General features: G+C 31.2%; 2 protein-coding genes across 3 annotated transcripts; one reads left to right on the top strand and one right to left on the bottom strand.

The window, feature by feature from the left end:
* Window positions 1-3073: 3073 nt before the first annotated feature.
* On the top strand, window positions 3074-4931 carry LOC106316099. Its single transcript, XM_013753965.1, has 3 exons — window positions 3074-3425; window positions 3507-3568; window positions 3656-4931. The coding sequence occupies exons 1-3, from the start codon at window positions 3218-3220 to the stop codon at window positions 4652-4654; spliced, it is 1269 nt and encodes a 422-aa protein (XP_013609419.1). The 5' UTR covers window positions 3074-3217; the 3' UTR covers window positions 4655-4931.
* A 3348-nt stretch (window positions 4932-8279) lies between these two features.
* Window positions 8280-14073, bottom strand: LOC106316732 (MADS-box protein SOC1-like). 2 transcript variants are annotated; one of them, XM_013754610.1, is made up of 8 exons: window positions 13949-14073; window positions 13639-13875; window positions 12169-12250; window positions 11797-11858; window positions 11052-11151; window positions 10753-10794; window positions 8918-8959; window positions 8280-8509 (listed from the first exon to the last, which is right to left on the bottom strand). In XM_013754610.1, exons 2-8 carry the CDS (start codon window positions 13818-13820, stop codon window positions 8438-8440), a joined length of 582 nt encoding a protein of 193 aa, XP_013610064.1. In that variant the 5' UTR covers window positions 13821-13875; window positions 13949-14073; the 3' UTR covers window positions 8280-8437. The 2 variants fall into 2 exon arrangements, with proteins under 2 accessions (XP_013610064.1, XP_013610063.1); XM_013754609.1 differs by having other exon boundaries at window positions 13639-13858.
* Window positions 14074-14973: the final 900 nt, after the last annotated feature.

Genomic DNA, 14973 nt, shown 5'->3' with positions numbered 1-14973 from the left:
AAAGACTTTGTCAACGCTGGCGGAAGGTCAACCTCTTTACTAAGAGCACAATCTGTTTGCGTCATCTTAAACTAATTTTTCGATAAATATACAATGTATTTCACTAATATGGATGTGTAAGGAAAAAATGAAGACCAATTTGTCCGGCAAAAGCGATGATGTTTCCTCTAAACAATTCAGCTTCACTAGAGTTTGTAGATGTTGATGCATCTCAGTTTCAAGGACACGATCTTTAACATTTATAACGTATTTTCAATATGTTTCAGTCTTACCAAATTTTCAACTCACTCGCATTTAGTTTAAATACGGTATCACAAACAATCATTGTGTGTCTTTTAATAATTAACTCTGGAATTAAAGTTGCGTCTACCGAAAACTTTAGATAATTTATTATAATCAATACTGTATATGTTGGATGTATAAGTAAGTAAATAAAACCAATAATACTGGTGAGATTTGAATTGTAATTACTACTTGGAACTTGACCCAAAAAAAAATATATCATAAACTGGTCCATATATCTATTATATAAAGGTGGGTGTGGTCCCTTTTAGTTATAGGTGATAGCCAAGTTGAAAGGTGGTTGTATGGAACAAAAGTCCAGAAATGTAACTGGGATCTTTCTTAATTAGTATGAGCTAGACTGGAGACACAAGTCATCGCACTGGTTCTTCTATATCTCCTCCTTTTGTTTGTTTTAACACAATCGTCCTTATCTTCTTCGTTTTTAGTTTTGTTTAAATTATAAGGACAGCTTTAATTTGGATTGTACTACGACCATACCATAAAATTTTCATGTGATCTGTATTGGCCACATTCACTTAAATATAATTATGTTATGGACCTATGATCCAGTTTTCCCTTCATTTATGAATTTACATTGTACATAATGCCATCGTTTTAATTATATGTGACATGTGCCTACATATATAGGTTAAATGTTATTGAACTTTCACTGCTAGCTGAAGTTCTTTTACTTTATATACATACAATCTAAGGAAGATCAGATCGTACTTGTTTAATGGTTAGTGTATAGTATTGAAGTGGGAGAAAGGAAGTCAAATAAAAGTTTTAGGCCAGATCAAATTTGAAAGGAGGATCAAGACGTCATGGTTTGAAACACAAGGGTCACGGTTGAAGATCCCCTCGTTGTTCGGTAACACCACCGTGTAGCTTGTGTACGAATCTTATTGTAATCTGAGCTTTTCAGTAGTTTTTTTTCTTCTAAATTACTAGTTGTCTAGATATACAAGTAGTGTTATTGTGAGTCTTACACAGAGTGTAACTATACTAGTATGAATAATTGGTCTATTAGTCGGATATCTCCATGTTATCGTTATGTTTTTTTTTTCCGAGAACAACGTTATCGTTGTGTTTATAGGTCTTAATCTCTATCTTGTGAAAGAATACTTTATCTAATAGTTGTAAAAACACGGCACATAATAGAAAATATAAGCTCCAAAATATGCAAGTTATTGTAAATGAGGGTCTTGTTCAGTTGTTGTTTTCATCGTGATAGTAACAGGTGATAGTGAGAGCGATAACAACGAGTGATATATTATTATGTTTTGCTTTTTCCTATACACTGATTTTTTTTTTCAAACTTCGACACTGATGCAACATACAAATCTTTGTCATTGTCGTTGTCAACAGAAAACAAACATAAGGTTTAGATTCTCTTTCAAATTATAAGCTATACAAAGAGTGGATGACGCATCTCCCTCCAAACTAAATAATTATAATAACACAAATCTCTTCTTGAATATTTGGGGGCATATTTTTCTCTAATAGAACAAGTATACTACGACATTAAACCCTATCTTATATTCCAAAAACCATTTTATGTTGCATTCAGGCAAGCTTCTGCTTATCCCCCATGATATATTTATAGAAAAAACTCTTGAATATTTGTATAAAATAGCTCGAAATGTGTTTTATACAAAAACAAACACAAGGACATTAATTTACATAAACTATATTACATTGTGTGATATCGACATCATACCAAACGTATATATATTCTAGAGAAGCCAAAACCAGCAGGCCCCCTCCTACTTGCCCTTTTCTAACCAAAAACGTTATCCTTATTTTAATTACAAAGAGCCATTTCTTCATCGTTTTCAAAATATTAATTGATTTTACATTTGACAGACTTGTTCTGATTAAAAAGCCTACGAAGGGAAAAGAAGAAAGCCACCCACCCTATCAAAATGGATACAAACAGAAAGATAATATTTATTTATACGGTTTCATGGATCCACTTTCTCTCAGCTATGTAATATTATAATTCTTATTCTTCGGTTCAACTTCTAGGTTCACCAACAAATAGAATTATGTTATTTCATATTCGATATCTTTTAAAAAAAGTAACAAAATATTATCAAATTATATTATCTTTTTAAAATTAAAAGGTAAAAAGAAATAAATAAAAAATAGTAGTAATTATAAAAAAAAAAAAATTAACGTCGTCAGCAAAACATTAAACCCTAAATCCTAATCCTTAAACCATAAATCCTAAACCCTAAACTCTTGGGTAAACCCTAAACTCTTGGATAAATCTTAAACTCTAGGATAAATCTTAAACTCTAAATCAAAATCACTAAACACTAAAACACTCAAGGGTTTAGGGTTTAGGATTGAGGGTTTAGAGTTTTATGGTTTGTTTTTATTTAGAGTTTAGAATTTATCCAAGCGTTTAGGATTTATCCAAGGGTTTAGGGTTTAGAGATTAGGATTTAGTATTTAGTGTTTTGCTGACGATGTTTTAGAGATTAGGATTTAGGGTTTAGTGTTTTGCTAACGACGTTAAAAAAAAAAAATTTAATTCTTTTTTTTGTAACTGCTATTTATTTTTTTACTTTTTTATTTTAAAAACATAGTATAACTTGAAAATATTTTGTTTCCTTTTTTAAGAGATATCGATTTGAAATAATGAAATTCTATTGGCTGCTGAACCTAGAGGTTTAGCTATGGGGTTCGCAACCGAAAACAACTCAGCCACCCACCCTATCAAAATGGATACAAACAGAAAGACAATATTTATTTATACGGTTTCATGGATCCACTTTCTCTCAGCTATGTAATATTATAATCTTAATCTCATATAATAAAAAAAACATTCCCCCCACTCCATATTGCTTGCTCCTTCTTCCACAAGTCACAAACCATACCAACAAACAAACAACATAGCCAAACCCCTCTTAAACCGAAAAAAAAAATGGGAAGAGACTGGTCTTGGCTCGGTGTAGGAGGCAAGAAGAAATCCACAAGCAAGCCAAAGAAAGACATCAAAGCAACTCCACCCTCCTCCTCCCCCACCGGAGACACCGCAAGGGCGACGGGATGCATGAGTGGTGTCTTTAACATTTTCGACTTGCAACATTTACAGTTCCCCATTAACCATCACCATCTTCATCTCCCCAAAGGTACACCATCTTTTCTCCACTTTCCACTTTTCAAATCTCTACATAACATTACTTACACTCTCTCTTTAAAATCAAACTCAGGTGTAGATGTGGAAGAGACTCCATTTTCACCTACCAGAAAAGATGGAAACCTCAACATATCCGTTAGTAACTAAATTTTTTTAAAAATACTATGTTTTGTTATCTTCTTGGGTTCCTCAAAAGTTTCTTCCTTTATTCATAAACTGCAGCTGGGTATTAAAATCAAGACCAAACCACAAGCAAGATCATCATCATCATCATCGTCTCTTGCAGCCACTGAATCTTACTCTCCGAGTGTAAAGACACCAACTTTGGTCGCTAGGCTCATGGGTCTTGATCTTGTTCCGGACAACTACATTTCATCTCCTACACCATCTTCTTGTTCTTCTTCACACACCATCAAACACAGACATTACTCACTCCAAAGAAACTCTGTCGACGGAGGCACACGATCTCTCCCCGAGACGCCGAGGATTTCACTCGGAAGAAGATCCGTCGACGTCAACTCTTACAAACACCAACGTTCTTCACTTCATCTGATACACGTGGAGGATAAAGAGAATAGGAGTCCTCGAGATTACGCGAGGAAGATAGTGATGCAGCTGAAGGAGAACGTTAGCCGGAGAAGAAGAATGGGAACTGATATTACGAACAAAGAACAACGAGCACGTGAGGTTCACGAGCCCAAGAAAGCTTCTAAGGTTACAAACGTTGCTCCCAAGGTTCAAGACAAGCCCAGATTACAAACAGTGCAAAAAGAGCTACAAGGAACAGAGCAAGGCGAAAAACAGAGCAAGTCTGGGAAGAAACGCAAGAAAGCTGAGAACTTTAAGTCGAGATTAGTGAAGCCGCCACAGACAATGCAGGAGAAGCCGTTTGCTCGATCACAAGCAACAAGTAACAACAACAATGCTCTTCACACCATCGAGGACAAAGATTCATCGTCGAGAAACAGAGCATCATCAAAGTTCCCTACTTTTCAGAGACAATCGCAAACGCACGTTTCACCAATCGCCAAACGCGCATTGGTTCTCGAAGATGTTGATGTTCTTGTGGCCGGAGATTTCCCGGAGACGGCGACACAGTCGGAGCTGGCGTTTGAAGGCGAAGGAATCGTGACGGAGCTCGAGAGAGGAATCTTCGAAGCCCTCGTGGCTGAAACGACGACGGAGTACTACGACACGTGGAGAAAAAACGGCGCCGTTTAGGAGAAACGATGATGTCAGTGGCACGTGGGGAGTTCACGTGACGAGATGCGCTTCAAATGTGGGGACCACCCGCCACGACTCGTCCTCTTTGTTTCGCGAAAGGAGTTTGAGGTGTCCACGTAGGTAAACGTATTCCACATGGCGGGTATTGATTGGTTTTTATTTGTATAGATTTTGATTATATTAATTTTCTAATAATTTTGTAGCCGTTAATAACCTAAATTTAAATAATGTTTTTAAAAATGTGGAGTGGTGTGGACTGGTATGGTGCTTGTTAGATAGATCTGTCAATTTCAGATGTTTTTGTCCCCCAGGTATTCCAACATTTTTGCATATGGTATGGTAGACTAAAGAATAGTAGTATTCATGAGTGTTTTGAATATTATATGTTTTTGAAACTTGAAAATATTAACAATCAAGTGTCTATGGGAAATATTTGAATTAATTTCGTAGATAGATTCGGATAGTCGTATTCGTTTAAAAAATACTATACACCCATCCTAAAGCAGCTTATACTATTTTTTGGGTCTGGACTCTTGTGACAAGAAACATTTTGGGCATAGAACTATTTGTTGTTCGAATTTTGTTTATGGCACATTAGCATTACATCTTAATTGTAAAGTTCTGATTATAAATTTTACAGGAATTTAAATTATAATGTTAGACAACTAGTGTTTAGGAATCAATTGGTTTGTTTCACATAATTTACATCTTGATAGATCGTGAATGTAATCAAACGTGTTCAGTAGTTTTTTTTTTCTTCTTACTATATAAAGGCTAGAAGTTCCAGTATGTTCTGCATATATAATTTGTTCATCGTTATCTCATACGTTACAGGTAATATTTTCCTTATCATAAATGTGATGTAGATAGAAGTTAGAACTATAATTTGGTCTCCTACTCTCATATACTACGTGTACTGCATTTTTTATTTTTTGGAACGCTACTACGTGTACTGCATATAGTTACATTTTTTGTGCCATAAGACCAAATAAGAGAAATATATATTTTAGAATCCATTTTTAGTGAAACCAAAGATCTTTCCGTTCACATAAAGATACACCAAAATATAAATAACAGGCAAACATAAAGCTAAACAACAGTTAAAGGCTTTTAAGCAACTCTCTGACTCTGACGATATGACACAGCTCACACTTTCTGCTGAAGGAAATATTCGCCCATAAGAAATATGACATATGGTGATGTGACGAAATTCACCATTTTATAATTAATTATATGGACGGTAGAATGAATTTACTCATGTTTTTCTAACTAATTATTTACCCATCTTGACGAAAAGTTGAATTAGAGATAAAGCCAGCCTGGATATATATTTGACTCGATTTATCTCATCTTTTGTTCGACCTGATGTGTCTTAATTTGTTAAACCTATTGACACTATATGGTAAAATGGAAAGCATCCAAATTAATAATAAAAAATTAACATACAGACATGAAGCAACAACTTTTCAAAAAGCCTTTGACAATTATGACGTTGACGATGAGTACAAAAACGTACGTATATTTCAAAAGGAATCTCATGTATAGTTCGTGCATCCGAGACCATAAATAATTTTGACGATTGTCAAAAATAATTAGGTTAAGGAACGTAAGTAGAATATTTCTTTGAAGCATATATATATATATATATGTTTATTTTTAAAGAGGAAAGAGATAAAAGAAAAGTGGAAAGGAGAAGAGAACCTTGTAAAGTTGTAAAAGGACAATACGAAAGATATAGTTTGCATGGACCCGAGACATTTACGTGAAGACCGAAGCTACATCTGTCGTAATGAAGACACCAGTGGCAGTCACACCGCTCATGCAATGTATAATGCATGGTGAATAGTTTGATATATATATATATATATATCTACCTTTTGCTAATGTTATAAATCTTCTTTCATTTAGATTTTAGACATACAAACTTCATTGTGGAATTTAAATCATTACAAAACACGTATGACAGTTACAAACTCATATCATCAACAAAAATTTCTTTGGTTTTCTTTTATCATCTTAAATTGACATTTATAACTTACTGTTTCAGATTAAATATTCACCACAATTAAGCAAAAGGCCAGGGATATCTCAACCCTAATATTCTGAATTATATCCAAATTTTACAATGTATAAATAAACTATCGTCCCAAAAGGTTTACGTACGTACATTAAATGCCGCTTTATTTAGATATTTGTTTGTGTGTATATTTTAATCCCATATGAACATATTTCAGAGCCGGGGCCCTTAGGCGATATTCATAAAGATTTCATTGAAAAAAAATTTAAGAAAATTTGGGAGCCTTTTTAAAAAATTTGGGGGCCTATGTTTATGTAGTTTTTTTCAAAAAAATTGAAGGCCCTAGGCGAATGTTTCATCCGGTTTTGCCCAGGACCGGCCCTGTATACTTGTCATAGCTTGTGTGTCGATTGTCCAGCTAAACTATCGACCGTTGGGCGGGAAGTTCAAAATAAGCAGCAAAAATATAAGATAAGAGCAGGTCACATGGTGAGGACTGTAGGATCTATCTTTGCTACCATTAAAAAAAAATCAGGATGTTGATAGGCTTGACCAAAAATCTATTAAATGATGTTCATATTGCAAATATTATATTGATTGCCCAGTTCGTGGGGATTAAATGTTCTGTTGGTAAATTGTATGAAAATACTTGAGATATATACTAGCTCTGACTAATTTGGGATTATTCTTAAGTGTAACGAAAAAAAATCCTACATTTTGATATTTATTTTCCAGATTTGTAGCGTAAAACTTGAAGGTTAGATAAAGGCAGAACATTTGGCACTAGGTGTATAGTATACACAAATGATAATGGATTGGTCCATCAATTTTATATATTGATTAGGATCCCTTTTAATTACCGATGTCAGACATTTTGTGTCTAATACACCTAGTGCCAGATGCCCTATTTCAAATCTTCATATAGTGCCAGATGAAGGGAGGTGTAGAATCTTTCGAGTACGTTTAATTGCGGTTTCTCCCACATTAACGTCGGCTTTGTAAAAATGGCAGAATTGAACACTCATCGTTTGGGCCTGTTTAAATTGAGCTCATTGATAAGGCCGAACTTAATAACAGTAGTTGATATAATATCTGGTTTGTCAATATTTGGTTCAAAAGGAAGCAGAAATCAGAAGGTTGACGTGGCAAATTATGGTAGAAAGCTAGAAACTTTTTTATCTAAATAAAATATTTTAATAAAAAATCTCAAGAATTTTAAAAACTTAGGTCAAAAGTCTTTCAAATACCTCTTTGGAAGATGCTCTTAGTAAAATTTAGTTAACATGATCAAATGGTATAATTTTAGAACAGTTTTTTTAGTTGAGGTGGATACCAACATAAACCCCATATTATTTCTTCTATTTAGTATAGACTAAAATTTTTGTTGCTGGGAAATATTTGTTTTGCAATTTTTATATCAAAAACAATTTTGAGAACATCTTGAAATCAATAAGATGGTAAACTTTATACAAAAACTTAAGATTTATTAAAAAAATTAGAAAACACTTTTTAAAATTAATTTGATAAAACAATTTATTTTCAAAGATATAAATCTCTTTTTTGAACAACAAAACCTTGATTAATCAAAGAGTTCACTACAGTAAGAAAGTTTGATTATAGGTATTATTCTCTTATTAACTATATAAGAAATACAATCATAAGATCATATTACAAATCATTCTTCGTGATTTACGAAAAATTTTAAGGTTTGCATGGTTGAATAAACATACAATATAATGTTGTTTGCGATATTTTCTGGCTACTTACAAGTTCAGGTCTATAACTCTGAATTTCTTTTGTTGATCAATCGACCCTCTCCATGGATCTATAACATTCTGTTCATAATAGAGATTGTAATTTCATCAACCACACAAAAATCTTATTAAGAATTTGTCTCAAGGAAAATGATCATGAAATTAATGAATTTGGTATCCAAAATAATATATATCATTTTTTCATTTGAACTAATTGTAAGCATAAATAAGTGAAAAATCTTGCTTTTCCTTGAAATCCTTGAAAACAAAAATATACTCCATCACATAATAAGCTAAAGAAAAAAAACCAGTTTGAAACAAAATCGACAAAAAGAAACACTTGAAACTAAATTTTCCAAAAAATAGAGGTAATTAGATAATATTTTCAGCATTTTAATTCATAAGAATAAGATACGTAATTTTAAGTTGGATGGTATGATATATTACCAGTATACAACACTATGTCTAGAGGGAAAGGAGATCAATTACCTTTTGATGTAACTGGACATTCTCTTCTAACAGTTGTTTTTCCTGAAACGAAGATACATTATCTCACCATTAATATATATAATGCTAATAAACAAAACTATATATACACATTATCCCCTATATATTAATCCCGGAGCATTACAACATATTTCCGTGGCTACATGTTATCACGAAAATGATTCTTAGAATTATTAGAAAAATAATTTGGTCCATATAAACATATACTATGATTTTTATTAAACTAACTATCAAATTAATTAGTATTGTACAAAAGAATATTTTTTCTTTCCTTAAATAAAAACAACAGAATTACCTAATATGGTTGACATATATATGACAATTAATGATTATAAATAATACATATTTGATAACAATTTTTCTAACCTCTTTTTTTTTTGTTTAATTTTATACTATTAAGAAAATTAAAAATCACATTAACCATATAATAATAAATATTTAGATTTTTACTTATATGTTATATTTTGAATTTAAAAAATGACTATAAATTACTAAAAATGGTAAAAGTCCTACATTGAAAATTTTGTGATCTATGGTTTAACTTTTTTTTGTTGAAATAAGATACAAATGATTATATATCGTAGGGGTGGGAGTTCGGATACACATTCGGGTTTGTATTGGGTATTTCAGTATAAAGGTATAGAACTCATTCAGGTATTTCTACATTTCGAGTCGGGTTCGAATATTTTGGGTTGGGTTCTTATATTTAAATTTTGAAGAAAACATAAATAAATTATTCATTGTTTATGTTTTTGTATTTAAAATAAATTTTAAGTTAGCTGGTTTTCTAATTTTTAAAAGACTAAACTATTAATAGGTTAGAAAAACATTAATTTAGTTGTTGTTTTGAAATTTTAGATGCGACTTTTGTTGATGCAAGAAACAAGAGCTTGATATGTATTTTAAGTGAGTAGCAAATGATTTTATCCATAATTATATGTATATTATCTAATTTTGAGCAATAAGCATCATTAATATAAATATTTTGATAAAATGAGAGAAATAAACTTGAAATATAGGGTTAAATATACTTATGTTTGATTATCTTCGGATATCCATTCGGGTTCGGATATTACGCGTTCGGATTCAGATATTACTCGAGCTGGTAAATAAGTAATTTGTTTTGTTGTTCTTGAATTAGATGATTTTTAGACCAAGCTGGTGAATATATACTAGACATGTATTTATATTTCGAGTATGTACTTATATTCTATAACAGCTTGATATATTAGATTTGAACACTAACTTGTTAATATAGTTTGCCGGTGAATTTTTTTCAAAATTTTGATTATTAGATATGTATCTGGAGTGAAACTAATTTTTACCGATGTCTATTTTTTTAAATTGACACTTATGTAATTCACCGAATTCATAGAATAAGTTAAAAAAAAAACTTAACTCATATCAATGAAACAAATACGGGAACGAAAACATAATTTTATAGAGGTGAAAAATAAAATCATTTATGGAGAGTCAATAGTAAACAAATCGAGAGCAGAAAACCTAATCCTCTTTCATTATTATACAATCGATGTTGCCTATTTGGTTTTGGTGATTTGTGTCAGCAACAAAGCTTAATTTCTTTTTGTGTATATGAAGTCTTAAAATAATTAAAATGAGATGTATTACGTTAACTATTCAACAACGATGATATATTTAAGAGATTAACATTTGTATTCATCATTTTATAATTAATAAAAAGGTTAGTATTGCAAAATGTTAAAACCATTTAATAAATAAATAAACATTATTATAAAAATTCACTCCGCGCATGCGAGTGGGTTATCTTCTAGTTAATATAGTAAATAGGATTGTACCTTTGCTTTTTGCTTCTCCAACTGCTCCTTGAACATCTGAGCCTACAAAAAATCCAACTATTTTCATTTCCATGATAAAAACACTAATATAGAAATTGCACATAAGTCTGCTGGATCGATGTTAATTTATTAACATATGTCGCCAAACCACTGCAAAAAAATCCGTGTTCAAGTTCGTATCTAAATGAAGACAATAACTTGCTAGACGGTTGAGATGGGAACATATTAATCTCAAATTGTACGTGTATATTTTTGCAAGATAACATCGTCATAAATATTAAAATAGATGAAATATATACCTTTCTTGCTCGAACCTCGCCCAAACTTCTTTGAAGTTGACTATCAATTTCTTGAAGTTCTGGTAGAGAACAAGAAGAAAGTTCTTGACCCAATAGCTTCCTATACACACGCAAAAGGGAGTTAACGACTGCATAATTTTGTTAAAAAACTCCTTAGTAGTTCTTTTATATGATATCACATATAGCTTTTCTTGGATTCATATTCCCCCACTGCAGATTGTAACTTGCGTAGTATGATGAGTATTTTTAATAGAAATTTTGATTTGTTATAAAATCCAGACTAGTTGTGAAATATGTTACCATCAGTTAAGTCTAAATATATTAATTCAACTCAACATATATATATATATATATATATATGTCAAGGGTTTTGTACCAATAATAGGGCAATATTTAGTAAAGAGTAATTCTTAAATTCACCAATATAAGACAACTTCGTTAACAAATATAATACATTAATGGCGCTATTAAGGCTAGGTTTCCATGATTGTTTCTAAAGCAATTGTTGCATTTGCTTTTACATGATCTTTTATATATTGTATAAACATCACATCTTTTACATAAAACATTTTGTAGTGTTTTCATAAAATACTTTGTAAACTATATATAAATGCAAACGTTAAGCACAAACGAAAGCTTTGATTTCTTTCTGTTTTATTTGGTGTTTAATTTTAAAGTTAAATCTAAGAGATGGTGGAAACAAACCAAAAAAAAAAAAAAAAAAAGAAAGGCTAAGGCATTATACCGCTTGTGAAACTCAAGGAGTTCAATCTTTGCGATCATGTGGCTTGCTTCTTGCTTCAATTGCTACATTACGCCCACAAAACGAAATCATAAGACGCAAAAGGAAGTAAAACATCTTTGAGTATATGGCGAATACAAACTGTTGAACATCATCATTTAAAAATCGTTTCAAATGTTCCACATTGTAGCTAGTGCTAACATATCTTTCAAGATTTTGGTTTGGTAGGCAAGGGAAAAGTCAGTAAAAGTATCAACATCATGTTGCTCCAAAAAAAACAAATCTAGGACATCAGCCAAAATATACCATCTACATAAAAGAGAGGTAAAAAATAATATCTAGATAAAAGAAAAGAAGAAAAAATTGGTAACAAACCTGGATGTAAATTTCTGAGTACTGGTTGCTGGTTTCATGATCGTTTCTGTACGTGTGGTAACGTTCGATCGTATTCTGCATGCTGATGATCAAAACATAGACATCTTTTTAGAAATTAGAATTCATGTATATTCATTGTTTCTGTGTTTAATCTCTAATTAAATCTACTACATCTGATTTTTAAGATAACACGTGTGGCAACGAAACCAGAAAATCTACCTTTTCTAGTAAAGATTTACCTAACGCCCTAGCTACAAGTTGTAGTACAATGTCTTTTGGCTATTGGTAATAATACTCTATATGCAGGTAACTATTAAACCCATGCCATATGAACGCATAGTGACTCTTCTAATAATTTCTCCTTTATTAAGTAAATTCAAACTGTTTTTGCAAATTTTTCCCAAAATCAAATAATTGAATCTAGAACCATATTATCCATTTGTTAACATATAATTTGAAAAATATACTATCATAGAAAAACGATCACATGCCTTATCTACTTAGATCTATCTTTGATTACAGTACAAGATTTGATTATTTCTTTTGGTCAAGCTTTGATTGGTTTCTTCTTGATTATAAAGTATTACTCCAAAATACATGCTCTATACACAGACAGCGAAATACTCCCTCTGTTTCAAAATAGTTGATGTTTTAGATGAATGCACAAGAATTAAGACATACACATTTTCCTAAAAAATAACACTAAAAATATTAAATAAATCTAATCCAGCCAATCATCAAAAATACTATAAAACATCATTGGTCACACAGTTTTCAATGACTTTTAAACAAATTAAAAAATATCAAACATCATGTATTTTGAAACATCAAAAACTCTTCAAAACATCATCTATTATGAAACGGAGGGAGTAGCATGCAAGAACACCTTAATCAAATGGAGAAGAGCACACATAATTAGCATGCCTACAAAAGTGGAACCCAAACAAAGACATAACGAAAACCAAAAACGATAGTACACAAACCTAACTGGGGGCATAAAAAAGTAAAACTTATTTTCATTATCAATAGACCAATGGGTAAAAAAAAAATGCAAGTTGGTACGGATCACACTAAATAATCACATCTAGATTATAGTTTGATTCCATTTAAAGCTAGTTCCTATGTTTTTTTTTGTTCACACTTTCAAGAAATTTTTTGAAACCCTAGACACACACATAGTTTATATGAAAAGTTCAGGTAGATCAGGAAAATGAGTTTGTCTAGCTTCCTCACCAAGTGAGTATTGAACTATAGAAAATATGTTGTATTAATAGGGGGGAGAAAAGAAAATCTTTAGGATTCAGACAAGGATCTAATCTCATCAAGTAACAAAATCTAAGGTAGTAGATTTAGCCAATTGCCATGATTCAGAAAAATTCAGACTAGACACATGCCTAATTGACAAAATAATAGTACAAAACAGTAATAAAAGTAAATAAAAGAATTGAGAAGAGAATTAAAGAAGCATACTCAGAGCTAGAAAATTCGTATAGCCTTCCTCTCTGAGAGAAGACGATGAGAGAGACTTGAGCATCGCAGAGTACGGAGAGCTCATAAGCTTTCTTCAACAAACCATTTCTTCTTTTTGAGAAAGTCACTTTTCTACTCGTCGCGTTTTCTATTTTTTTCATCTCTATCTTTCCTCTCACCATTTCTCCTCTTTGAACTTCTTTTGGTTCGGCCACAAGATCTGTAAAGATTGGAACCCTAAACCAGCCAGTGATGGATTAACATAGTCATAAAAGAGAGAAAGAGAGAGAGAGAGAGAGAGAGATCTCACCCAAGAGAAAGTTTTAAGTGTCGGCAGAGAAACTAAAGAAGAGGTAAGGTAGTTAGTGAAGAAAATTTAATGTTAAATCAAAAATTTCTTAGGAAATGATCATTGTGAGAGATTTGTTGATAGATTCAAAGGAGAATCAAGCTGATGAAGAGAAAAAAGAGAGAGCTGAAATTCGACAAAAAGGGAAAGAGAAAAAGGTAAGTGGGTAATTTTAGGAACCCTAGAATGGTCTGTGAGAGAAGGAAAGGGCAAGTTTCTTTAGTTTTTATTGGTATGGGCCACAATAAAATGTTGTTATTCTTATTTTTATTTGTGTACTTGGTAATAATAAAATTAAGTGTAGAATATATATATATGTTCTGTCCATATCTTCTCCTCACCACATATCAGAATAATTGGATGCCACAAAAAGAAACATGATAATTCTTTTTTTTTTTGTGCAAAGATAATTCTTGTTTTCTATTTCTTAGAAACAACCAGCCAGATTTTCTTTTGAGTGATTCATATTTTTGCAATGTGGACATAATTATCTTACTAATATTTATTAATAAATACATTACTAATTTAAAGACCAACAAAATAATTTATGGTCATACACTTACAAAATCAATAACAAATTTAACATAAAACTATTTATATATGATGCAGTCTTTCACTAAAGCATATATATATATTATTTGTTATGTAAATATTTTAGAAATCTCTTTATATACAATTTTGGTTGTGTTTTTTTTAAATTGTTTTCATTAATTATCAAGATCTTGAACTATGTTTATCAAAGCATAGCTAATATATAAACTTATAATTATCGATCGAGACTATTTAATAAATTTTTTTATTTCAGAATTCTTAATAAATATATGTTCAAAAATTTATCTACTGAAAATATTATTATTTTGGATAATAATACAATATACATTAATTGTTTTGTCAATTTTTATTTTTTGAATATTTTTGTTATAATTAATTCATGTTTAACGGTTAATTGTATTAAAATTATATTAAAATAAATTTAAGTATTCATT

Source organism: Brassica oleracea, chromosome C9, assembly GCF_000695525.1.
Source record: "Brassica oleracea var. oleracea cultivar TO1000 chromosome C9, BOL, whole genome shotgun sequence".
In the NCBI taxonomy this organism is placed as follows: domain Eukaryota; kingdom Viridiplantae; phylum Streptophyta; class Magnoliopsida; order Brassicales; family Brassicaceae; genus Brassica; species Brassica oleracea.
This window is presented reverse-complemented; position numbering and strand designations above follow the sequence as displayed.

Excerpts from the sequence above, each read along its gene's own strand:
- LOC106316099 (XM_013753965.1), top strand. The coding sequence starts at position 3,218 with ATGGGAAGAGACTGGTCTTGGCTCGGTGTAGGAGGCAAGAAGAAATCC. Across the intron at positions 3,426-3,506 it reads CCATCTTCATCTCCCCAAAG|GTGTAGATGTGGAAGAGACT; the intron begins GTACACCATCTT and ends AATCAAACTCAG. Across the intron at positions 3,569-3,655 it reads ATGGAAACCTCAACATATCC|CTGGGTATTAAAATCAAGAC; the intron begins GTTAGTAACTAA and ends CATAAACTGCAG.
- LOC106316732 (XM_013754610.1), bottom strand. The coding sequence starts at position 13,820 with ATGGTGAGAGGAAAGATAGAGATGAAAAAAATAGAAAACGCGACGAGT. Across the intron at positions 10,795-11,051 it reads GCGAGGTTCGAGCAAGAAAG|GCTCAGATGTTCAAGGAGCA; the intron begins GTATATATTTCA and ends GATTTTTTGTAG. Across the intron at positions 8,510-8,917 it reads ATGTCCAGTTACATCAAAAG|AATGTTATAGATCCATGGAG; the intron begins GTAATTGATCTC and ends TATTATGAACAG.